At 41.7% G+C, this 27,271-nt stretch overlaps 1 protein-coding gene across 1 annotated transcript; it reads left to right on the top strand.

The window, feature by feature from the left end:
• The first annotated feature begins 673 nt into the window (after positions 1-673).
• LOC138969284 (uncharacterized transmembrane protein DDB_G0289901-like) lies at positions 674-26,988 on the top strand. The gene is made up of 5 exons (XM_070342040.1): positions 674-870; positions 20,322-21,466; positions 22,167-22,274; positions 24,011-24,127; positions 24,755-26,988. Exons 1-5 carry the CDS (start codon positions 865-867, stop codon positions 25,068-25,070), a joined length of 1,692 nt encoding a protein of 563 aa, XP_070198141.1. The 5' UTR covers positions 674-864; the 3' UTR covers positions 25,071-26,988.
• Positions 26,989-27,271: the final 283 nt, after the last annotated feature.

Below are 27,271 nucleotides of genomic sequence, written 5' to 3'. Positions count from 1 at the left end.
AACCAAAAATGGACCTTTTTTTGTAGTGGTCGTTTAGGCGGTCGTTATGGAAAGGGGAATAGGAATGAACCTTGTTGAGGTTTCTTCGAGGTGGTCATGAGCAGGTGGTCGTTGTCAAGAGGTGGTCGCCAATACAGGTTCAACTGTAGCAGACGGAGGAGGAGGAGAGAGAAGCAACAGCAGTAACGGTGGTGGGTGTCTAAGTCGACCCAGTAACACCAGAAGCAAGTTTCTGCGACGGCAAATAATGTGAAGTGCAACACCTAGTTAATTTACGCCAAGGTATTTCCAAGCGCCCAACACAGCGTGAAAGTATGCTCTTTGACCGGACGTGTTGACTATTTACATTCAAAAGACAACTGAAGTGACGCACGGAAGAGCCCAACCTCGCTCCTTTTTTTCTTCCCAAATACTTTGAATCATCGCCAACAAAACAGTTTTAAGTACCTGAAAACATAAACAAAAGACTGAAATCCTCTCAAATCTTATTGACCAAAACCTTAGCTTTTTTAGCTACGGTGTTCGGATATCTTTTTACGACCTGTATGACGCTGCGAAGGGGAGGTTATGCCGTCAACCCACATGGAAATACGCGCAGTACGCCTCCATGTGGCAAAGGGAAAGAACCTGGGATAGGGAACAGGGCTGAGCAATAAAAACAACGGGGAAAGTCCCTCTCGGCACGTCATCGCTATTGTCTCCCAAAATAATAGATTCCGGACACATTCGTGTCGTCTGCTACTATAAAGATGAGCGACCCAGTTGCGTCCCTTTAGTGGACGTGCCTGTTCGAATTTTGTACACTTTTGGAAGACCATAACTCTATCACTGGCGAGATAGAACTCTGTGAACCAAAGCACTAAGATGAAAGTAAGTAGAGCTTTGAAACGTTTTTTGTTGTTTGGGGTCTTTGTAATTAGATGCAGAGCGTGCTATGAATGTCCGTCTGCTAGATGAGCCTTCTCATTGCAGGGCTTTCTTTGGGGACATGGTATTAAGCACAGTCATGCAACTGATTTCTTTTTTTCACATAGTATTCAGAGTTCATTTGTGACGAACGCGATCAACAAAATCTTATTAGTTTGTAAATGTACTTGAGTTAGTCTCTGTGCTTGTTTGCTTGTTTTACTCAATTAATTCTCTAGATTGGTTTAATTTATCTCATTGACTCTTTGCTTGAGCTTTTAAAGTTTCAGTGTGAATGAGTGTAAGGGTTGTCGATTTTTTTTAACTAGACATTAAGAACAATTCCGTGTTTCCCCGAGAAATAGAGTATTCTGTATTCAAAGTAAAATATTTTCGACAACATTTTTTGACACTTTTAGGCAGGTTGACATCTCTTTTAAAAAAAAATCGACAGCACTGTTGGTAGCAGCATCCTTTCAAATCATGTGATTCTTGGTTTACCGAGATGTAATAATAATAATGATTAACACAATAGTGTGGTAAAGTGAAGAAAAAAGTGCAGAAGCAAAAAAAACTACAGAACAAACAACCAAAAAGATGCAAGCAATAGAACACGGGGAGGAATGAATATATTTCAACATCAACACAAACTTAAAAAGAAAAAGAAATGTTATTTCTGAATAAGCAAAATGCATCCGTTCTCAAAAGAGAGCGTTCTTTTGAAACTGGGTCACTGTCGCGAATAAACTCCATTACAGATATACAACATTTGCAAGTAATTGCATAAGATAGAACTTTAGTGAAATGGTCAACTTTCTCACATACAGAAAGAGGTGATACCTTCCTGGTACTGTTTTCACAATACCCAACGACATAACGTGCACCTGTCAGATAGAATTTTTGCAAACTCATTTATTAAAAAAAATAGAAATCAAGAAAAGCAAGAGAAGCTATGAAATTCCACCTGTGCTCTGCGATTTGAATTCGAGAAATTTTATGAGGGGAATAATCAGAGAGAGAGAGAGAGAGAGAGAGAGAGAGAGAGAGAGAGAGAGAGAGAGAGAGAGGGGGAGAGAGAGAGAGAGACACACACACACACACACATACACACACATAGACAGCGACACAGAGTGAGAGAGAGAGAGAGAGAGAGAGAGAGAGAGAGAGAGAGAGAGAGAGACAGAGAGAGAGAGAGAGAGCGAGAGAGAGACAAAGACAGAGAGAGAGAGAGAGAGAAAGAAAGAGAGAGAGAGAGAGAGAGAGAGAGAGAGAGAGAGAGAGAGAGAGAGAGAGAGAGAGAGTATGCACACATCTCTAGCGTTATCTCTTTCCATTGAATATGACCATGGCCCCGTTCAAGTACACGTATCTATTTTGCTGGTACGAGGTATATGATCCAAACAAAATGATCAAACCCCGATTATAGGTGTCTCAGGCCACTGATCATAAAAAGTAATATATCATGTGAAAGGCCAACCATTTAACTGGTATACCTCCAACAGACAACGTCATTTGGTTACTACGTCATAAATGACGAGGTTTTAAAATACGTCACTTTTGGGTTGTGCTTCAAAACGGGGTCTTTTGTCTAGCACCATGACAATCTTCACTTCTTTGAAGAGTGTAGCTGGGTAATGGTACAATGAAAATGTCTACAAAGCTGAAGAATGTTACATGAATCAAAGCTGTTCCATATTCGACAATCTGACAAAAGAAAAGGGAAATTGAAACTGGGGAAAAGGGGAATAATTCTGACAAGCCAAAAAGACTTCCGAAGAGCGCTTTAAACGAGAATAATGTAGCTGCTGTGTCAAAATTTAAGAACTAAGATTAAAAAGTGTACATGCGGATATAAAGAGCAAAACTTCAACTTAAATATGGAACAATCCAGAGAGTTCTACTCAATGATCTTCCGCTTCAAAAGCTGGCCGCAAAATGGGTGCTTCATAAGCTTACAGGGGAACGGAAGGAGCATCAGGGTCTTCTCGCACGCGATCTGCTCAACCGTTGTGAACCCAGTAGACCCAAATTTGTTGTTAGTGTAGTCACTGATCATGAGACTTTGGTTTCCTTCTACTTTAGTGCCAGAAAACACAGAAACAAAGCGTGTCTAGATCAAAATGACGAGATGTATCAAATTTGTAAGCGAGGTTTTCAAAGCAAAAACAGGGCATGCTGTATTTTTCGACCACGACCACGATGGTCCCGTTGCTGTCGATATTCTGTCCACTGACAGCACTGTCATTGTCACATAGCCTACTATGCAGAAACCGTTTTACCAAAACTTATTCACGAGTTTGGCAGTCAGCGACCAAACTGCGAAACCCAGACTGCCCTTCTCCTTCATGAAAATGTCAGTCTCCACAAAAGAAGGGCCGTAACTCCATTCCTAAAAAAACAAATGATCCCAGTTTTGCCTCACACATTCTTCAGACCTGATTATACACCCCTTGAGGTTGCTGAATATACCCTCTTTGAACATCAGACTTTTTGCCAACAAGTTTCACTGCACCCAGGACCTACAAAAAAGACGTCAAATCAGAGCTGAAAAGCAACCCCAAATAAGGCCACCTTAAGGTCTCTTCTGATTGGCTTAGACACTTGTGACTCTGCATCGATGTCGGAGGAAAGTAGTTCTAATGACTGCTGCAATTGGGGCCAGTTACGCCAAACGGTCTGTGCGAAAATCACATTTGATCATTTTGTCTGGATCATACCTCGTAACTCACTAAGTCTATTGTCTAAGGCTCTTTAAAAGAAAACCAGCGGTCTGACGATTACAATTTCATACAGGTAAACGTGCGAAGAAGCAAAAATGTGTTGTGAAGTATGGAACAAAACAACACAAAGATTTGTTCAGTCCATCTTTGTGGCTTCAATACTTTCACAACTGTATTTCCAGCTTCTTTGAAGATAAGAAAAAACGAAGTATCATTTTTCATTCCGATCCTTCTTTGCTGCTTGAATGCATTGCACTGCTGTGTTCTCCGTGTGTTTGATCGGCAGCACTTTCTTTCGTGTTTGGCTACTTGATTTTATGTTAGACTTTTCTCTTATATTCCTTTATATATAAACTCAGCACAAAACTATTGCTCATGCGATGCACACCTGCGTCAGCAGGAACTCAGGTCAGCCGTACAGAATAAACTGTTCTGGATTGATAATTGAGTTGACTTTCTTCCCGGATTTAAACGTTGCCGAGTTGTGCCAATTCTGAAGTTTAGTCCTTTTTATATTTAGTCAAGTTTTGACTAAATATTTTAACATCGAGGGGGAATCGAAACGAGGGTCGTGGTGTATGTGCGTGTGTCTGTGTGTCTGTGTGTCTGTGTGTCTGTGTGTGTGTGTGTGTGTGTGTGTGTGTGTAGAGCGATTCAGACTAAACTACTGGACCGATCTTTATGAAATTTGACATGAGAGTTCCTGGGTATGAAATCCCCATACGTTTTTTTCATTTTTTTGATAAATGTCTTTGATGACGTCATATCCGGCTTTTCGTGAAAGTTGAGGCGGCACTGTCACGCCCTCATTTTTCAACCAAATTGGTTGAAATTTTGGTCAAGTAATCTTCGACGAAGCCCGGACTTCGGTATTGCATTTCAGCTTGGTGGCTTAAAAATTAATTAATGACTTTGGTCATTAAAAATCTGAAAATTGTAAAAAAAAATAAAAATGTATAAAACGATCCAAATTTACGTTTATCTTATTCTCCATCATTTGCTGATTCCAAAAACATATAAATATGTTATATTCGGATTAAAAACAAGCTCTGAAAATTAAATATATAAAAATTATTATCAAAATTAAATTGTCGAAATCAATTTAAAAACACTTTCATCTTATTCCTTGTCGGTTCCTGATTCCAAAAACATATAGATATGATATGTTTGGATTAAAAACACGCTCAGAAACTTAAAACAAAGAGAGGGACAGAAAAGCGTGCTATCCTTCTTAGCGCAACTACTACCCCGCTCTTCTTGTCAATTTCACTGCCTTTGCCATGAGCGGTGGACTGACGATGCTACGAGTATACGCTCTTGCTGAAAAATGGCAGCTACTTGACTAAATATTGTATTTTCGCCTTACGCGACTTGTTATTTTTATTTTAGACTTTTTTATTTTTATTTTTTATTCCTTCATATATAACTTCAGCACATAACATATTGTTCATGCGATCGAAACCCGCATCAGTAGCGACGCAAGTCAGACATACAAAATAACCTGCTCGGATATATAATTGATTTGATTTTTTCCCGTGTTTAAAAGTTGCAGAGTTGTGCCTCTTCTGAACTTTAGGCTTTTTTTTTTTTAACTGGTACCTTACGTTTTTGTCAGGGCGATTTTTAGGGTACTCTTATTTGAGCGGCGGTCACGTTACCCCTTGCAAAAGAAATCTCTCTTCAACTTTCTGCTCGCTTTTGATGCTTGGTGTATTATTTGTCCGTCGCGATATAACCTTGAACGGTTGAAAACGACGTTAAACACCAAATAAAGAAAGAAAGTATTATTTGTTTTATTATCATGGAGGATACTCGAGGCTTCAAAGAGAAGCCATTGTGCTCTTCTGTAGTTTTTTTAAAAGTTTTTTCCCCTGAAAACATCCGGTGTCACTAAAACGCGAAAAGACGCGAAAAGACGCGAAAAGACGCGAAAAGACACGAAAAGACGCGAAAAGACGCGAAAAGTCCTGGTACATGTAACTGTTTTTAGTCGAGATTGGTGATTTAATATAAACAACCATCAAAACATGCACACTCTCTCTCTCTCTCTCTCTCTCTCTCTCTCTCTCTCTCTCTCTCTCTCTCTCTCTCTCTCTCTCTCTCTCTCTCTCTTCCTCTCTCTCTCGCATGTGTGTGTGTGTGTGTGTGTGTGTGTGTGTGTGTGTGTGTGTGTGTGTGTGTGTGTGTAAGTGTGTGTAAGTGTGTATGAGCTTGTGTGTGTGTATACGAGGGTGTGTGTGGATGTGTGTTGGTATTCGCTAGCCGTGTCCAGCCAGCTGCACACAATTAACAGTCTCCTTTGGGGGAAGGAAGTTTTTATCTGTTTGAAGTGGGCGGTCATTTGTGAAAAGCTCGCCATAAACGGATCGCTTGGGCCCCAGGTGGTCGTAATGTAATATGCCGCCAGCTTGACTGGGTATGTTGGGGGGAATCGGCGTTTTGTCAAGTAGATGTTAATTCCTTTGTCGGATCGGATGGAGAGAACACCAGCTCAGCTGGCGTGTGGTCAGTTGCGTAACTTTTATGAGTTACCCGGGGTAGCCGCTGATAACACGTTCGTGTGGGAATGTTTGATGCGCTCAGATCAAAGCCTCATTTAAGAGATAGCGAATTCCGTTGCAAGCCCCTGGAGCAAATTTTTGATTGGTGCTTTTGTGAACAAGAAACAATTGACAAGTGGCTCTATCCCATCTCCCCCCTTTCCCCGTCGCGATATAACCTTGAATGGTTGAAAACGACGTTAAACACCGAATAAAGAAAAGAAAAGTAAGGAGGTGATTGTTACAAGAAGGTGTCTTTTCGCGTCTTTTCGCGTCTTTTCACGTCTTTTCGTGTCTTTTCGCGTCTTTTCGAGTTTTAGTGACACCCGAAAACATCAGCTGAAATCCCTGGTATATTTCTTGCATTTCCAGGATGAAGTTTTTTTGTTTTATTTTGTTTTAACCTGAAGTGAATCTGAATCGACACATTCATAACCATACCCCTTTACAAAACTAAAACATTTCAAATGTTCATGCCCGGAGAGACAATGGTAGTATTGAATCCAACCGCAGCTGGTGAACGGTCCTCAAACACACCTGTGTTTGTAAACCACCCAGTTTTGATGGCCCCACAGCTTTGGTGGCTCGCAAGATGAAAGGACGAAAGAGTATAAACTTCCCTGCATATGGCCTTAAAGAAAGTTGAATTTTATAACCAGGTCGAGTGTAAGGTTTATGGAGCATCCCACTGGGCCGGGAACCAAGTTTAATGTGCATTGTTGTCCACACAGTTCTTGTTTCCCAGCTACCGACAGAGAGGCCTTGCATAAATGCATGAGGGCACACAGACTCGTAAACAGTGTGGATTTTTTTTTGTAGTCGCAGTATATTGATGCTTTGACGCTTTGAGATAATATTATATTATAGAGTTTGAAACTATGAATATGTCAAACTAGTATTGATTCCTGGTTTCTAACCAAATGTCTATTTTTGATTTGAAAAGAAAAGCTGTGTCATTTGTGGGTGGTATTTGGTTTAAAACTATAAATATGTCATGGTAACACTGGGCCGCCAGTATTTCTGACTGTGTCAAAGCACAAGACTCTTTGGTCTGGACGATATTCCATCAGAAGCCATAATAAATATGTCTGTCAAAGGGCAGCAGATTCTGACATTTATAAGAAATTTAACATTGTCTCATTTTTTCAAGTACAAATGAGTTAATGCAAACCCCCAGGCTGAATTGTTCGACTGAACCTGCATGGTCACCTTAGGATAATTACGGACTTTAAAGGCACAGTAAGCCTCCCGTAAACCATCACAGAGCTCCCCGAGCGTCTACACACAGTACAAGCATACTTCCATTTGAACGCTCACCGAACGGGAACATCCTGGCTGCTTTCTGTCGAGCGTGAGAAATTTTCAAAGAAGTTATGTTCGTGGACTTGGTCCTCTACAACAATGGCGCCTCGTTTTGGTGCTGGACGCCTGTTATGAATATTCAATACCGGAAATCACGCCCGGACAGAAAGCCTCCCGTAAACCATCACAGATACTGTCAGGCTTTTACACACAGTACAAACACCCTTCCATTTGAACGCTCACCAAACGGGAATATCCTAGGTGCCCTACGTAAAGAGCGAGCAATTTTTAAAGAATTAATTTTGCAGATTGTCTCGAACACTTTTTGGACCCATCCTGAACTCAGGTCAAAAATGAGTTACTTCCCTTCGGGTCTCATTCTATCGATGTAAACTGGCGATAGTCGTGGATCGATGATTATCAGAATGTTTTTGGACCGTGGTGCGTTTTTGCGCTAGACTGACCTAACTTTTAAAATCTAAATAATAAATTGACAGCTTGTTACACAAACATTCTTTAATCATAAAAGAATTATTTTTTCATCAAGACAAGATCAGTACAATTCGAAGTTGTGAAAGTTTGAAAAAAGAAAAGCCCGGAAGAAGGGTCACGCAAGGGTCGTAGCAGACGACGGTTTATGCATATCGCCGTTCCTCTCAACAGTCAAAAGCCATCGCTAGAGTTCTTCTTGTAAACCACAGCTGTTTGTTTCGTGCATAAAAACGTGCTATTGTAGATAAGCTCACATCGAGTCGCATTCAAATTACTAACTGACGACTACATTGTGAAAAAGGGAAACTGGATCACACGGGTTCACGATGGCTCAGGGGTAAGATAAACCACGCAAAAATAAATTCTTTGAAAATTGTTCGCTCTTTACGGAGGGCACCTAGGATGTTCTCAATCGGTGAGTGTTTAAATGAAAGGGTGTTTGTACTGTGTGTAAAAGCCTGACCGTATCTGTGATGGGTTACGGGAGGCTTACTGTGGCTTTAACATAGCAGGCACTGAGTGCGATTAAGCAAGATTATTAAACCTCTGGCGTTTTTACTCTTTATTATTCTTGTTTGCTTTGATAAAGCGGACTCACGTTGTACCCTTACATTGAATCATTCATTAATAAAATTTCTATATTTTCTGTCTCTATATATCTGTCCTTATCTATCTGTCTTTTTGTCTGTCTTGCTGTCTGTCTGTCTGTCTCTCTCTCTCTCAATCTGTCTGTCTGTCTGTCAGTGTCCCTGTCCCTGTCCCTCTGTCTCTCTGTCTGTCTGTCTGTCTGTCTCTCTCTCTCTCTCTCTCTCTCTCTCTCTCTCTCTCTCTTTTTTCTCTTTCTATATTTCTTTTTGTAAACCTACTGCTAATACATATTTTATTTCAGTGTTAGCAGGGTTAAAGGGAGGATTCGGGGTGAGGTACAATCTTGCTTTCACAATAAACAAACAAAAAATGAGGTAGTGTTCTAAGAAATTTATTTTGGATAAAGCATTTCCTTTAAATCAGTTTTCAGATTACAATCATATGTTCAACCGACAAAATATAAAAGTTCTTCTGTTTAAATTACTTAGTTTCAAAAATACAAAATCTCCTCTCTAAAAATCTAAAACTCTCTCATCAAAAACCAGACACAACCAGGGGTCCACTAGACCAAAAAATATCCATCGTGAATCAAACGCTTGCTGATCGATGATCAACAACAAAAAGGTTACCCCTGGAAAATAAAACAACACAGCATAAGTATAATTCAACAATCATCAAGATAAAATTTCAGTTTCACTAGAACACTTTTTTATACACCATAGAACAAAACAAAAAGAACATAACACATGATACAACACAATACGTAAACAATACAATGTTATTGTCATGACTGAAGAATGGAATACACTAGGAATATCATATCATGTAATACATGATATATGGAATCCAACCCAATCAGAAATATTGTCTAAACCACAGCCCCACTTGTCTGTGATAACAATGATTCCTCCATAATAGATAGAAGTTATGTTAAGACTATATCAGACACAGCTACAAGCAGAGTCAATCAAAACTATACTTCATCCATTTAGTGATTAGCTATAAGCATAATCACCCTTACAGAAAACCTAAGACATTCACTTGATGTCTCAAATTATTCTTGATGTAACCAGTTGCAGTGCACACTCGAAATTACATCTCTCATAAAGCCGACAGTTAACAAAACAACTGTGCAGACTTAATCTCAGTTCGCGTGGTGATTCCTCTTATCTCAATACAGTGCCTATGTTCCATTTCTTACAACCATGAACAATCCACACAAAACAAATACTTCAGTCTTCCTGTGCTCCGCACAACAACAGTTATGCAATACCCAAATTAATGACAAATCAACTTGAATTAATTGCAGAAATGAATAAGTTGTTAACACTTATCATTTCTATGCCTCAAAACAAGAACAAACAACGTCTTGAAACTTTTAGGAAAACCACATGGCCAGGCACCATGTAAGTAAATCATGCAACAAAGGAAAATCAAATTTTATCAAATATAGTCCTAAAATAATAATCAACTATTACTCACAACTGATACATAAAAAGACATCTTGTATAATCAAAACATTATAGTAAAAACACTAACCTATCATGTCACAATTCATTTCTTCTACAACTTCATACCATCACTTTGCTCAGACACCACATGGTCTTTCTGGCATCTTTCCCAGAATCTCATAATTAATTTCAATCCCAAGAATCCTTCAAGAATAAAAAGTGCCACCTCATATAACTTTTCAAAACAGTACACAATACATATTAGAAACAAACTAACTTAATATTTAAGCCATTTCTTACCTGGTTTAGGAATAAAACGTTTTATAATTCAGGACAAATTTGGGCTGGATCAGCTGGTTCAGTCAGATTCTCAAGGAAAGGAAGATTCAAGTCTTGTAGAAACCCAAAGGTAATTATTAATTTAGAACAGTTTACCTCTTAACAAATAAAACAACATTTCCAAATATTCACTAAAATTACCAAGCTTCAATTAAGCATCTTTCAAATAATTTCTAAACACTAAATATATTTTTAAAGTTCCCAAAAACTATAAACTATAACATTCCTGGTTATTAAAAACTGGGATCCAAGACATGTCTATACTCTTAAACTAAAACAAATTTTCTAATAATAATATTCTAAAACATCATTAAATCATTACTAAATAGTACAAGTAAAGCATAACTAAACAATAATACAACTTTAGACCTTACAAAACAAAATGGTAAAAAACGAATTGGAACCAAACAAGGGAAGTAATTCAAATCATCAAATATTTTAGAACAGCCACAGTTCTTCCCCTTGAGTTGATATAGAAGTTTCTCAGAGCAGCTAACTAGTAAACTGTGAAAGAACTACTAATCTTTCACTGGTTTACATACACCCCTCCAAAGAAAATGTTTCCTTATTTTCTCAAAAAATTGGAACATTTCCCAAAAAATTAAATAACATTTTAACAAAAATGTTCACAAAACCATAATTGTTCCCAACAACTGAACACAGTACAAAACACAACATAAATGCAAGTCATTAGCTATACTTTCCTTCCTGAGTATATATTCAAAACGTCTGGAGAAAACAAAATCTTTTGTCAACTCTTCATAGCACCAAAACACTGTTGCAACTAGCAGTCACAACAATAGGTTACTCTCCACAATTCCACTTAATTGTAGCACCGTCAAAATCATATCATCATCAAAAGGAACAATTCTTTTGAAATAAAAAATGACCAATCTCAGTAAATCTCACTGTTCAACAAACTTACAATAGCAAGTAAAGTTAAGTAAGACTGCAAAAATCTCAACATCAAAATCATCAACACATATGCTTATGACCGAAAAACCGAAAATGCACAAGCATAACATGTAGATTTATCCTCTTTAAAAATACAAACACTATCAAAGAACTTAATACAGTTCTCTAAAAACTCAAAACCCAAATATTCACAATAATCACATGAATATTTGTTCACATCAGCACCAAAATATCCTGTTTTGACTTCAACAAGGCAAACAATCCTCAGAACCAAATTCTGAACTTCAAAAGAAACAAGATCAGACAAAAAAATAACAAAGCATCAAATGACAACTCAGAACATGATCATGAACACAAATGTATGATTGTCCGAAGAGCATCCTCTATGTCCCTAGCCATACCATCTGACATGGGTATGTCCTGCAGTGTTACCAAGGACTGAGTCACTACCTCGGATAGTCGACAATTTACCAGACGTTCCAGACCCACACGATGACACAGGTTAAGCCTTTCTACAGGTCGTCTTATTCGAGTCGATCGCCTGCGTGGGGGTGATCTAGCAGAAGTTTCTCCCTCAGTCTCAGAAATTTCTTCCTCACTCCCAGAAGTTTCTTCCTCATTCCCAGAAGTTTCTTCCTCAGTCTCAGAAATTTCTTCCTCACTCTCGGTCTCTTCTGACGATGCATTTGCTTGCTCTCCTGATGAACTGTCTTCTGACTCAGACTTAGCCTTTTCACTGTCATCTCGGGTAGAGGGGACAAAGGCTGGAGCATTAACATTCAACCCATCTCTCTCAAGTTTGATTAAAACTTGAAAAGGTTCCATATCAGTCTCCTCCTGTTCATCATCTGACTCGATGACTGGGATGTTCTTCTTGGGAATGTTGCGTCTGGGTGCAGGTGTAGGTCGTACTGCCATTGTGTCACCTCCTAGCATACCGATCGGAAGGAGAAGATTTCTGTGCAGCGTTCGCTTGGGACCACTGCCCGTCTCCTCTTGAACCGTGTATACTGGAACGTTAGGCGACTTTGACACAACAATGTAGACTCCCTTCTCCCACCTGTCTGTCACCTTGGAGACAATCCTGGGTCCCAGTCGTCGAACCAAGACCCGGTCTCCACATTCCAACTCAGCTGCATGAGCAGCAGAATCGTATCTGGCCTTGTTTCTGTTTGCTGACTTGGTCATATTTGCTGTGGCCAAGTCGTACGATTTCTTCAGCTGCTCTTTCAGTGTTCTGACGTACTGCCGTGGGGTCCTTTTGTCTTTACTCAGATCTATACCAAACGCTAGATCAATCGGCAGCCGTGGTTGTCTCCCGAAAAACAAGAAATACGGACTAAAAGAAGTGCTTTGGTGAATACAGCAGTTGTACGCGTGGACTGCTGCGGGTAAGCTTTTCCTCCAGTCAACCTTTTGCTCATCTTCCAGACTTCGCAACATGTGGATTAGTGTTCTGTTCCACCTCTCCACCGGATTCCCAGAAGGGTGGTAAGGTGTCGTCCTACACTTCTTTATGCCTGCCAGATCGCATACTTCCTTCAGAAGTTGTGACTCAAAATCACGTCCCTGATCTGACAGAATGCGTTTAGGAAACCCATAGATCATGAAGAAATTGTTCCACAGAGCCTTAGCCACAGTCTTAGCAGTCTGGTCTTTAGTACAAATGGCAGTACCAAACTTGGTAAAATGATCCATTACCACTAAGATATTCTGCTTCTGTCCCTTCACATCAATAGTAAGATAATCGATGGAGAGTAGCTCAAGAGGGAATGATGTCTCTATGCTGTTCATAGGAGCTTTCTGTTGACGCGCCCCCCTTCGAATACAGCGACTGCATTTCTTGATCTTAGTTTCAATGTCTCGAGCCATGTACGGCCAAAAGAAACGGAGTCTGGCTTGTCGGATTGCGTCTTCAGCATGTGTATGGAACAAATCCTCATGGACTCCCCTCATGGCTTCAGCCCTATGGGAGGAAGGAACAACTAGCTGCCACCTAATGTTGTCTTCTTCCAGCACTCTTCTGTATAAGACACCGTCCTTCACCTCTAATTTTCCCTGTTCTTTGGCAAGCATCTTCAACTCGGGGGTACAGTGTTCTGTTTTGCTGGCATCCAACTTCACTCTCTGTTCCAAGTGTTTTATCACTATCGCTAAGTTTTTGTCTTCCAGCTGAAGTTTTCGCCAGCAGCGCTCAGATCTCGGTGTTGGTTCTTCAGGCGGGCCCAGAATGTCATCACTAATCAGTTCCGGGTTCTTGACTAAATGTTCAACTGCTGGGTACCACTCTGACTCAGAATCCTGAAATTCTGTGTCGTCTTGAAACTGTTCGCGATGCTGGACTGACTGGCGACAAAGAGTAGCAGTACGACGGACTCCCTTAGCGGTGAGGATGGCACACACAGTTTCCCGGTTCAATTCTACGGTTGCCTGGGCCTCTTCCTCAAACCTTTTTGCCTTATCGCGCAGGAACTCAGTCTCCTCCATCATTTTCTGGTACTCTAGGTCTTCTTCAGGCGGCTCCTGCGGACGTCGGGATAGAGCATCGGCATCGACGTGAGTTGTCCCCTTCTTATACCTCAGTTGAAAGTCAAAGATTGATAGTGATGAAAGCCAACGGTGACTGGTCGCGTCAAGTTTTGCATTTTTTAGAATGTAGCAGAGCGGATTGTTGTCCGTCACGACGGTCACTGGCGAGCCCAGAAGATAGTCGCTGAACTTGTCGCTCATGGCCCACTTCAGTGCAAGAAATTCCCGTTTGTGTGCCGGATAATTCTGCTCAGACTTGTTCAATCCCCGGCTTGCGTAGGCTATCACCTTCAACTGTTTGTCCTGTTCCTGGTACAGTACGGCGCCTAAACCTGTGCCACTGGCGTCGCAATGAAGAGTAAAAGGTTTTCTCTTGTCGGCAATCCCCAGAACAGGTGAATTTGTGAGCGCTTGAATGATCGACTGGAATGCTTTTTGTTGTTTCTCACCCCACAGATGGGAAATATCTGACGAGAGACTCAGAGTGGGCTTCTTTGATCCTGTCTTCTTCTTGCACTTAGCTGGAACATATCCTATCGTCAAGTCATTCAGGGGTTTTGCCAGACTGGCGAAGTCTTCGATAAAACGGCGATAAAACCCTGCAAAACCAAGGAAAGACTTGACCTCTTTCACGGTGGAGGGTCTTGGCCATGAAGTGACAGCCGCAAGTTTCTCTGGGTCAGGGCGTATGGTCCCTTCTGATATCATGTAACCCAGATGACGGATCTCGGTGGCTCCGAAAATACATTTGGACGGATCAAGCTTCAAATTGAATTTTCTCAGTCTTTCGAGCACTTTCACTGTTCTTTCCTCCAGTTCTTCAAGCGACTGTGCATGAATCAAAATATCGTCCAGAAATATTATCAGCTCAACAAGATTCATGTCACTAAAAACAGTCTCCATGAGTCTCTGAAAACAAGCGGGAGCATTCACTAGTCCTTGGGATAACCTATCCCACTCAAACAAACCAAAAGGAGTAATAAATGCTGACACTTTGCTGGCATGATCAGACATGGGAACCTGATAATAAGCTTTACACAGATCCATGCTGGAAAAATACTTAGCTCCGCTTAGTGTCAAAAACAGATCCTCAACCTTTGGGATGGAGTAGCTATCTCTCACTGTACGTGCATTAACTTTTCTGTAATCAACACACATTCTGAGCGCACCAGTCTTCTTTCTCACAAGGACTATGGGACTTGCAAAAGAAGAGTTTGATGGTCGTATGACCTTTGAATCCAACAACCCCTGAATATGTTGTCGGCATTCCTCAAAGTCTCTTGGAGAAAGAGGTCTTGCTCTTTCTCTGATGTCAGGTCCAGGCTGCAGCTCAATGTCAAAAAGTCCTGTCTCAGCCCGACCAATGTCAAACTCACTTTTAATAAAAACATCACTAAAACTGTCCAGTCGTTTTCCAAAACGATCACACCACTCAGGCGGAGCTTTCTCACCAAACTGAAACTTTAGTCCTGAGGGTTCTGAGGATGTGGTAGTAGTTGCACTGCAAGCATGTACAGTATTGCTGTCACTGTCACTGTCAGTACTCTCACTGGATGACAACGTACTCAATAGTTTGTGAAGGTCATACTCAGCATGTACAACAAACAAATCTGCAACAATCTGACGTTTTCTAACAACAATGTTACAATCAGAACTGTTACATAAAAAGACTTTAAGACGGGGTAGAGCACTGGTAGGCACCTTGCAACTGATCACCCTCAGACCTTCAGGTAGGGTATGAAAAACTGGCTCTTGAACAAGAACTGAACTTCGCGTACTTGGTACGTGAGCTCCGCTGAAACCCTTGACCTCAACGGTCTCACCGGCCGGGACAGTGACATCCTTTTCAAGTAGTCTCACTGAACCAAGCCGTCCGGTCTCATTTCTGGCTAAGTCTTTGTATGCAAAAGCTACTTCACTTCTGAGAGGTAACACAGTTGCGAAATGCCCCCCGACTCTCTGCTCACACTTCTTCGCGAACAGATTAAGGGTGTTTGTGCCGATAATGAATGGTACTTTAGAAGAATACTCAGTATCGGGGCAAACAAGAACCATAGTGGACACACTCTCCCTCACACCAACAGCATCCAATGGCAAACACACACTCATCACAACATAGCCCAAATATGGTACAATACTTCCACCCGCCCCTCTCACAGTGAGTTCAGTCTCCAGATCACGCAGTTCCAAATGCTGGAAATGTTTTCGATAGAAAGATTCACCGACTGTAGACACCTGTGACCCTGTGTCGATGAGACACGTACTACGCACATCACCTATCTGGATAGGTGTCTCACAGGCTGGTCCCACTAAAGAGTCAATGTTACTGTCACAATCATCTGTATTAAGTTCGGCAATAATATCTGTGCTGCTTAAATTAACCGACGTCCTGGAGGTGTTCTTCACTACTACTCTCACAGTCAGATCAGTGCACTGTGCACTGAGCACTATCAACCCTGGTGGAAGTAGATCAGGATATCGGGGAAAAATGTTAATATCCTTGGTCGTTTCATCAGGTATTTTCCCCCGTAGTTCTAATGTCTTCCCAGGATTGATACTGACTGTGAGAGGACTTTGCAGCCTAACTGCATTGAGACTCAACAAACCGCTGTCGATGATGTCGGCGGCCTTGTTGAGTCTCCGGGCTCTCTCCGTGGCAGGAAGCTCAGTCAACGGCGGCCCGTTGCCATTGACTGACGACCGTTTAACGGGCTGCCCATCTTGGACCGCTCCTCCGCGACTCTCCTGGGATTTGGAGGACTCCTGCAATCCCTCGCGATGTGTGCCCCAAACACCCCGCAATTGAAACACAGTCTCTTGCCCCCCCTCGGTGCAGGTCTCACGCCCTCTGTTGGGGCAGGCCGAAGACGCTCTGCCACTTTGTCGGCCAGCTTGTCGTAGTCAATGGCAGGGGCCTCCACCTGGTGGGCGTGTGCCTGTGTTGTGGCCTTCGTTGCCGGTGCTGGGGCCATCTCCGCCGTCCGGCGGACCATCAGCAGTAAGTCGTCCAGGGCTGGTGCTGCTGTCCCTGGAAAACCAAATTTGTTGCGCATCTCCAGGGCCAGCAGAGGCAGGGTCGACTGTAAACCCGTACAGAAGGTTCTGTAGAGTTTCGTCTGGAGTTCTTCTTTTCCGAGCTTGGCCATCGTGTTGATCTCCAGCAGCTCCCCCCAAAGCTGAAGCAGAAAATCAGCTGCCTTCTCTTTTGGTTTGAGCCTTCTGCTGGCAAAGGCAAGGAGCTGGGCCTCAGTGTCCTCCACACACCCAAAAAGACTACGGATTTTAGAAATAATGTCCGCGTTGGTGGTCAGTTCCTTCACGGCGTTGAAGGCCACTCCCCTCAAGCTGGCCAAGATGCGGGAGTCGCAAGGCTTGAGGTCGGGTGTCAGCAGAAATGATTCCATCTGCTGAGCCCAAGCCCTAAAATCACACTCGTTCCCTCCAGCGGGGGCAAGGCCGGTGAAAGTCTTCAACCTCTGAGGCTGGGGAGGGTTGTCCACTTGGACCGTGATGGGTTGCTGGCGTTGACGACCCAGTTCCTCTGTGACGCCAGCCAGTCGCTCTCGCAGGTCGTTCAGCTCGGCTGTGGCGGCGTCAGTCGCCTCTTGCTTCTGCTTGATGGCCTCCTCCTTCTGACGCCCCAGCTCATTGGCCATCTCCTTGACCTGGTCCCGCAACTCCGCCATCTCGTCAGCGGTTGGGGCCGTCTCACGAGCCATCTTTTTAAATCTGTATCACCCTGGTTGTGTACCGCGTGTTACAAATTAAAAAAAATATGTCCTACAAAAAATCCAAAAATTTTCCTTCTTCTTACTACTGTATAACTTCTTTTTCCTTTCTCTATTTTTTTATGTACTAAGTTGAAAATTTTCTGTGAAACAAAAAAACCTCAGTCCCTTATTGGGCGCCAAAATGTAAACCTACTGCTAATACATATTTTATTTCAGTGTTAGCAGGGTTAAAGGGAGGATTCGGGGTGAGGTACAATCTTGCTTTCACAATAAACAAACAAAAAATGAGGTAGTGTTCTAAGAAATTTATTTTGGATAAAGCATTTCCTTTAAATCAGTTTTCAGATTACAATCATATGTTCAACCGACAAAATATAAAAGTTCTTCTGTTTAAATTACTTAGTTTCAAAAATACAAAATCTCCTCTCTAAAAATCTAAAACTCTCTCATCAAAAACCAGACACAACCAGGGGTCCACTAGACCAAAAAATATCCATCGTGAATCAAACGCTTGCTGATCGATGATCAACAACAAAAAGGTTACCCCTGGAAAATAAAACAACACAGCATAAGTATAATTCAACAATCATCAAGATAAAATTTCAGTTTCACTAGAACACTTTTTTATACACCATAGAACAAAACAAAAAGAACATAACACATGATACAACACAATACGTAAACAATACAATGTTATTGTCATGACTGAAGAATGGAATACACTAGGAATATCATATCATGTAATACATGATATATGGAATCCAACCCAATCAGAAATATTGTCTAAACCACAGCCCCACTTGTCTGTGATAACAATGATTCCTCCATAATAGATAGAAGTTATGTTAAGACTATATCAGACACAGCTACAAGCAGAGTCAATCAAAACTATACTTCATCCATTTAGTGATTAGCTATAAGCATAATCACCCTTACAGAAAACCTAAGACATTCACTTGATGTCTCAAATTATTCTTGATGTAACCAGTTGCAGTGCACACTCGAAATTACATCTCTCATAAAGCCGACAGTTAACAAAACAACTGTGCAGACTTAATCTCAGTTCGCGTGGTGATCCCTCTTATCTCAATACAGTGCCTATGTTCCATTTCTTACAACCATGAACAATCCACACAAAACAAATACTTCAGTCTTCCTGTGCTCCGCACAACAACAGTTATGCAATACCCAAATTAATGACAAATCAACTTGAATTAATTGCAGAAATGAATAAGTTGTTAACACTTATCATTTCTATGCCTCAAAACAAGAACAAACAACGTCTTGAAACTTTTAGGAAAACCACATGGCCAGGCACCATGTAAGTAAATCATGCAACAAAGGAAAATCAAATTTTATCAAATATAGTCCTAAAATAATAATCAACTATTACTCACAACTGATACATAAAAAGACATCTTGTATAATCAAAACATTATAGTAAAAACACTAACCTATCATGTCACAATTCATTTCTTCTACAACTTCATACCATCACTTTGCTCAGACACCACATGGTCTTTCTGGCATCTTTCCCAGAATCTCATAATTAATTTCAATCCCAAGAATCCTTCAAGAATAAAAAGTGCCACCTCATATAACTTTTCAAAACAGTACACAATACATATTAGAAACAAACTAACTTAATATTTAAGCCATTTCTTACCTGGTTTAGGAATAAAACGTTTTATAATTCAGGACAAATTTGGGCTGGATCAGCTGGTTCAGTCAGATTCTCAAGGAAAGGAAGATTCAAGTCTTGTAGAAACCCAAAGGTAATTATTAATTTAGAACAGTTTACCTCTTAACAAATAAAACAACATTTCCAAATATTCACTAAAATTACCAAGCTTCAATTAAGCATCTTTCAAATAATTTCTAAACACTAAATATATTTTTAAAGTTCCCAAAAACTATAAACTATAACATTCCTGGTTATTAAAAACTGGGATCCAAGACATGTCTATACTCTTAAACTAAAACAAATTTTCTAATAATAATATTCTAAAACATCATTAAATCATTACTAAATAGTACAAGTAAAGCATAACTAAACAATAATACAACTTTAGACCTTACAAAACAAAATGGTAAAAAACGAATTGGAACCAAACAAGGGAAGTAATTCAAATCATCAAATATTTTAGAACAGCCACAGTTCTTCCCCTTGAGTTGATATAGAAGTTTCTCAGAGCAGCTAACTAGTAAACTGTGAAAGAACTACTAATCTTTCACTGGTTTACATTTTTATCCAGCTTTTCTTATACCTTCTTTTTCTTCCGCGAAGTCAACTTAGAGCTCAATTGAGGACGGCCTTACAGAAAGACAAGGAGCACCTGTCGTGAGAACAAGAAATAAGAGAATGAGGAGGAAACGAAGCAAATCTTTCTGTCTGTGCAAACAAGTGATTCAAAATATTCTGACATAACATGCCAAAAGAACAGGAAGAGTGTGTGAGCGACAAACAGAGTACATTTAAATAAGCTTAGATGGAATGCGGAATGGCATTTTGGAAATTATTTATCAAGCAAAGTGAACAACCCAGAGATCTTGTACATTAACTTGTCAATGGGTTATGTTTGTGCAAAGCCCTGTCTGTTAAAGCTCTGTTGCTGAGATATGATTATATGCGCAATGGCATTTTTGAATGGCCCATCAAGCATGGTCGAGATCTGTTTGTGTGTGTGTGTGTGTGTGTGTGTGTGTGTGTGTGTGTGTGTGTGTGTGTGTGTGTGTGTGTGTGTGTGTGTACACATAAGAAACAACAACATGTACAATTAAGTAAATGTTCTAATTCTGTGTCCCCAGGCCCTGTTCGCCAAAGCCGTGTGCCTGAGCCTCCTGGCGGTGGCGTGTCACTGCAGCGACAGCGACACCAAGACCAGCAGCGACAACGCCAACAGCCGAGTCAAACGCCAGGTCAGCGATAACACCGGAATAGTCAACATCCCCGACAACATCGCTGGGGGCACCCCGCCCCCCACCGTGGGCCCCTTCACCCCCGGCCCCACCCTCCCCCCCACCACCGCCAGTCCAGGCTTCTTCGGGGCAAACAGCTTCAACTTTCCATCCCTCTTCAACTTCGGTGGCAACAATTCCCCGGACTTCGCCAACAACGCTTTCGGTAACATCGGAGGCGGCTTAGGGGGTGCTTCTGGCAACGCAGGGGGAGGAGGAGCAGGAGGAGTTGGAGGAGGTTTCGGCATCCCCACTGGGGGGTTCGGCGGCAACGGTGCCGGAGGAGCAGCAGGAGGGTTCCCCTCCTTCCCGAGCTTCCCCACCCCTCGCCCCCCATCCAACAACGGAGGCGGGTTTGGGTCAGGCGGGTTCCCCCCGATCAACGGCAATAGTGGGTTCCCTCCAATCAGCGGAGGAACCGGCGGTTTCCCCAATGGCGGTAGTAACACCGGCGGTAGTAACACCGGCGGTTTCCCCAACGGCGGCAGTAACACCGGTGGGTTCCCCAATGGCGGTAGCAACACCGGCGGCTTCCCCAATGGCGGTAGCAACACCGGCGGCTTCCCCAATGGCGGTAGCAACACCGGCGGAGGTAGCACCATTGGTGGAAACAACCCCGGGGGAAACACAGGCGCTGGGAACACAGGGGGAGGAAACACAGGAGCGGGTAACCCCGGAGGTTTTCCGGGCTTTGGTGGATTTGGTGGAGCCGTGGGTGGAACCGGGGGTGGATCCGGGGGTAACGGAAACAACCCTAACTTCCCTGGCTTCCCTCCCGGCTTCAACAACGGTGGCGGTGGTGCTGGTGCTGGTGCTGGGGGTGGTGCAGGCGGGAACCCCTTTAACAACTTCCCTGGGTTCAGCACGCGCGCCCCTCCCACCTTCCCAAACCTGCCCACCACTCCAAGCTCTCCCTCCTTCACCGCCAACATCTGCACACCCCCCGTCTTTACCCCCCTGCTAGACAGGGTGGCCAACACCTCTCTGCCGCAACAGTGAGTACTCACACTTACCGTACGTAGAGTTGCGTTATACACTTTTGGCTTGGGATCGATGTTGTATGTGTCCATGTCGCTGCCTGTGTGTGTGTGTGTGTGTGTGTGTGTGTGTGTGTGTGTGTGTGTGTGTGTGTGTGTGTGTCTGTGTGTGTGTGTGTGTGTGTGCGTGTGTGTGTGTGTGTCTGTGTGTGTCTCTCTCTCTCCCTCTCTCTACTATTTCTGTCTCTGTGTATGTCTGTCTGTCTGTCTGTCCGTTCCTCGGTCTCTCTCCCTCTGTCCACTCGTCTCTCTCTATTTCTCCATCCTTCCTGAAGCTACGTCTCCATCTCTCTCTCTCTCTCTCTCTCTCTCTCTCTCTCTCTCTCTCTCTCTCTCTCTCTCTCTCTCTCTCTCTCTCTCTCTCTCTCTCTCTCTATTTCTCCATTCTTCCTTAAGCTATCCTCCTCCTCATCATCATCATAATTCTCCTCCTCCTCCTCATAATCCTCCTCCTTCTCTTCCTCCTCCTCCTAATCATCCTCCTCCTCCTCCTCCTCATCATCATCATCATCATCATCATCATCATCATCATCATCATCATCATCATCATCGGTCCCACAAGCACCAACAACACCACCAAAGTCGAACCAACGGAATCTGACTATTTTGCGTGTTCTCCACTCTGTAATTGCATGTCAGATATCGCTGTGTGTTTCAGAGTGCAAACGGCAATCAGCCAGGAGCTGTCGTTCAACCCCCAGCTGTCCGCCCTACTCAGCTTCGCATCACAGGTTAACGGGGCTCCTGTTAACAACGCTAACAATGAGTGAGTTTAATATTGTTTGCAAATTGTACAGAGATTTTTTTGCCTTTTTATTTATATTTTGATTTTCTACTCTCGATTTAGTCAGTTTGTCTTTATGTCAAACAATTTTTTTTTCTAGATTTAATGAAGACTGTGTTGTTTTTGTCCTGTTTTTATTTTCTACGTCCAGAAGTGGTTATTGTTACCGACACGATTGTCACATGATTGTTTGTTGTTTTGTGAGTATTATTAAAAAAAAATTAAAAAATGAGTGAGTTAATCATATTCCCTCCATTCTGCTAAATGACTGGCATTCAAAAGATCTTTTTTTGTACAGTGGAACGTACCCCCTCTCTTAGGACCTCAAAAAATGTGTGAAAATCAGGTCTTAAAATGGAGGGAATCTTAAAACGGAGGGAATCTTAAAATGGTCACTTTACAGAGGTTATGAACGGAACATCTAACATCAACGTCTTAAAAAGGAGGAAGTCTTAAATTTAGGGAGTCTTAAAAGGGGGTTCCAATGTATCCAAACTCAAGACACCGAGACCATGCTCACTTGTCTGTGTGCACAACGTCCAGTTTGTATGAAAATCAAAAACACATGTGGGACAACACAATCAACATATACGGTAGCATATATTTATATATATACGTATATACTATGGTCATATGTGGGACAACACAATTAACATAATTATACGATAGCATATAAGATATAGTCATATGCGGGACAGCACAATTAACATATACGGTAGCATATATACTATGGTCATATGTGGGACAACACAATTAACATAATTATACGATAGCATATAATATATAGTCATATGCGGGACAACACAATTAACATATAGGTCCAATTCATTCTTCTTACTCGGCGTGACGTTATCAAATGGATCGGCTAGCTTTAGCCCTAAGGGGCACAACTCCGTTCATACTCTCTTCGCGCCGCCATATTGGATGCCGTCTTTGTTAGTTTTCTTCATTGCACTCTTGTTCTTTTTGCGTATTTCACTGTGTATGCAGACAAAATGAAGAAAACTGTGCATGCATGAGTCCAAAGGGGATCTGCCTTTTTAACACAACAGCACAACATAAAAAGTAAAGCAAGAATACATTATTATATTCATTTATTTATTCTTTATCTCAAATTACCATGCAGACAGTGCACCAAAATTCACAAGATAAAGCTCTCAAGACAGGCAAATGAGGTACAATGCAGCTCAGGTAACTACTGCAAAGTATAATTTTCAAAGCATCCTATCACAGTGTTCACTCTAAAGGCACAACCGATGGACAATTGTTGATTAGCGCACTGCACACAGCAAAAAATAACCAGTTATAATCGTCTTCTCCGCTCAGTAACTTCCTTCCAGTTGTCACCCTGATGGTAAACAACTTTAGGGATCCTAAAGTGTGCCTGCTGACTGCAGTTTTTGGCCACACAACGTGTCATTTTCACTTTTGTCGAGTCGCCACCCAACGCTCAAGCACTGTCAGAGATCGTGCAAGGCATCCAACATGGCGGCGGATGACCAATTCCAGAGAGTTACGACCCGTGATTCTCATACCGCGCGCGCCGAGTAGAAATGCTGTTGTTAACTTGAGTTTCTGCAATGGGCCTATACAGTAGCATAAATACTATGGTCATACGTGGGAAAACACAATTAACAAACACGATAGCATAATTATATGATATAGTCATATGTGGACAATTCGTATGGAGCACTGTACCTTTTCCTTATTGATCACAGGGAGAGCGACTTGGGTTGCCCCACCAGCAAACAGAGAGCCACAGTGTTCCAGAGATACGGTTCTAGCTGCTGGATCTTGCAGGGTCAGCAACAGCCTTACTACTACGCCACGTGCAAGTGAGTCTATCATTCATTTTCGACATAAGCGCTGTTCAGGCCGGTAATTAAACAAGGGAGAACAAGCAATTCTTGTTCAATGATGTTCAATCTCAAAATACAAAGCGCAACTTGACTTAAAAGCAAAGTCAATAGAAAGGGATGGGTTTTTCCCCACATACACATCAGTATAATGACTAGTTTCCATCAGTTCAAAGCGTAGCCTACTATGAAGAAAGTTAATCGAGTATTGTCACGGTTTTTTTTAATCATTGTTTGTATTATTGTTCTTGTCAATGTTCAACGTTTAAGTTACGAGTAGTTTTCAAAGTTGTAATTGCAAACTGACTTTTCGAGTTTAACGTTCTCTTAGGACCAACAGGTCTGTTTTGGGACATGTATTAATAAACCGTTTAGATCAGCAGTCACAACGTTTTGTTGACGGTTAATATTCCAGACGAGTTATGTCGAGTTAGTTGTCATCATAACTATACCAGATCACAAGTATATTACTACTGTTATATGATCCACTTGTGACCAGATATAATAATGATGTAAGTAGTAAGGCTAAATGATCATGATCATCGTCTGAAACAAACAGCACAAACTCCAGCTTACTAATTGTCAATTTACGTTCAACTCTCACAGGTGCAACCAGTGTCTGTCTCCCACCGGGTTCCAGCAGCCCCCAGGTTCAGCGTGCGAGCCCTACGTGCAACCCACCGCTCTTTTTGCCTACTGTGAAAACGGCCTCAACGACCAGAACAAGATTACCCAGGAACGCGTCGCGCTTCCGGTCACGTGCCGATGTCGTCACGCTGCTCCATCAGCTACTCAGACGCCCCCTACGAACACCGGTTCTGGTGGTTTCGGCGGTAGCGGGGGTCAGGCTTTTCCAACATCTGCTACTGCCTCCCCTCCCATTAGCGGGGTTCCTGGTGGTGAGGCTGTTGTCAGGATTTAAAGTTCAAACACTTTGTAGAGTAATTTTCAGATTTTTTTTCCTGAAGTGGAATGAGAAGAAGATTAAAGGAGCACAAAAAAAAAAAGGAAAAAAAAAAAGGAAGACAAAATTATACCCCGGAAAAAAAAAGATTTTTGAGAAAGGGATATATATAGAAAAAAAGAAAGGGAGAAATAAAAGAAGAAAGAAAGAAAGGAACAACTATGGTGAGAAAGCAGAAATCGAACACTCGTATCCTAGAATCAAACAAACATGAACAATTCAAACTCTCCTGGCGTGTGTTAGACTTAAAGTGGCAAACATTAGAGACATGGCTTGACTTGACCATGCAAGCAAGTCTCAGATCTTCGGTTTAAATCTTGATTCACTTTGAAATCCAATGAGAACTGTTTCATATGGCGTGTAATGGCATGTGTAAGTAGACTTCACAACTATATATGAATATGCGCAAAGATGTATATACAGAGACTACTGTAGAAATATCGGGGGGGGGGGGGGGGGGGGGGGGAGAAATGTGCGTATTTATCTGTTTATTGTCGTCTTCAAATATAAAATAGTCCACTGCTTATTTGTACCATGTCTGAATCGGTTCATAGTTCTATCAAACCTTTTGCCTGATATTTTTGAAATGAAACAGTGCGAACTCTCGACGTTTGGACCGTCGTTTTGTTAGCGTTAGGCTGTATCGTCACAAAGGACGAAGAGTTCGTTTTGCGTTTTCAATCTAAAATTGTCACACAGGTTCGTTATTCTTAGAGACACAATTACCTTTATCTAGCTGACATGCTTACATGAAGCTGAAAATGTTAATTATTTTGTTTCGTTTGCTTTGGTTTATTTCATTGTGTGGTAACTTAAAATATGTGCGGTATTATTGTATTATGTTTTACAACCAATCAAGATATTATTCTTGAAGCTCTGTTCATCGATAGAAATGCTGTATTGTTACTGCCCGGGGAAAATATTCATTTCACATTCATTATTTTTCATATTTGTCAGTTACTTGTACCTCATATCAGCTAGATACCCCCCGCGGGTTAGGGGGAAGAATTTACCCGATGTTCCCCAGCATGTCGTAAGAGGCGACTAACGGATTCTGTTTCTCCTTTTACCCTTGTTAAGTGTTTCTTGTATAGAATATAGTCAATGTTTGTACAGATTTTAGTCAAGCAGCATGTAAGAAATGTTAAGTCCTTTGTACTGGAAACTTGCATTCTCCCAGTAAGGTCATATATTGTACTACGTTGCAAGCCCCTGGAGCAATTTTTTGATTAGTGCTTTTGTGAACAAGAAACAATTAACAAGTGGCTCTATCCCACCCCCCCCCCCCCCCCCCCCCCCGCCCCCCCAATCCCTTTCCCCGTCGCGATATAACCTTGAACGGTTGAAAACGACGTTAAACACCAAATAAAGAAAGAAAGAAAGATATCAGCTAGATCATTGTACATAACCCAGTAGTCAGGAAATCAACTCATACTGTTGTGTTTGATTATCAGTTTTGTAATTTATGTTGTGGTATAATTTATGTTGGATTTTTGACGCGAAATACATTGTAGGCCTCCATGTATAAATATTCTTACATTTGTACAATCGTAATCAGTTAAGTGTGTTTTGTGATGAAATTTGACGTCATATCAATAAAAACGTTGTAGATGTAAATTGCGTTAATAGTGAAAGGTAACGCACAGAAAAACAGACACAGACATACACACACATATGTATACACACGCACGCACGCACACACACACACACACACACACACACTATCTATTAGTGTCTACTAACACAGAAGTATGCATACACTGACGCACGCACATGCAAGACTCACTGACCGACATAAGCACACACGCACGCACTCAATAACTGACACACACACACATTCGTACAAATGACCACATCATTCAACAAGGGTTAAATAAATCAACCAAACACACCTTCTATGCTCACCATGCATCTACTGACTGAGAGAGCTATATATGTTACAGTTAATCTGTGAAACCAGGGATAGTGTATAAACTAAACTATTTTAGGTAATACATGAATTAACTGGGTTTTCCCGTCAGTTAATTCATGTATTACCTAGTTAATACACGTATTCCCTGGTTTCACAGATTAACTGTAACATATACAGAATTCAAGAAACTCTTTTTCCTCTGCACCACTCCACACAATGAACGCTGGAAAACTTTTTAAAGCTTAAA

This window comes from Littorina saxatilis, linkage group LG6 (genome assembly GCF_037325665.1).
Source record: "Littorina saxatilis isolate snail1 linkage group LG6, US_GU_Lsax_2.0, whole genome shotgun sequence".
NCBI classification, from domain to species: Eukaryota; Metazoa; Mollusca; class Gastropoda; order Littorinimorpha; family Littorinidae; genus Littorina; species Littorina saxatilis.
Note: the sequence above shows the minus strand (reverse complement) of the source record. Positions and strands in the feature narration are given on the sequence as shown.

Excerpts from the sequence above, each read along its gene's own strand:
- LOC138969284 (XM_070342040.1), top strand. Across the intron at positions 21,467-22,166 it reads AACACCTCTCTGCCGCAACA|AGTGCAAACGGCAATCAGCC; the intron begins GTGAGTACTCAC and ends TGTGTGTTTCAG. Across the intron at positions 24,128-24,754 it reads TACTACTACGCCACGTGCAA|GTGCAACCAGTGTCTGTCTC; the intron begins GTGAGTCTATCA and ends CAACTCTCACAG.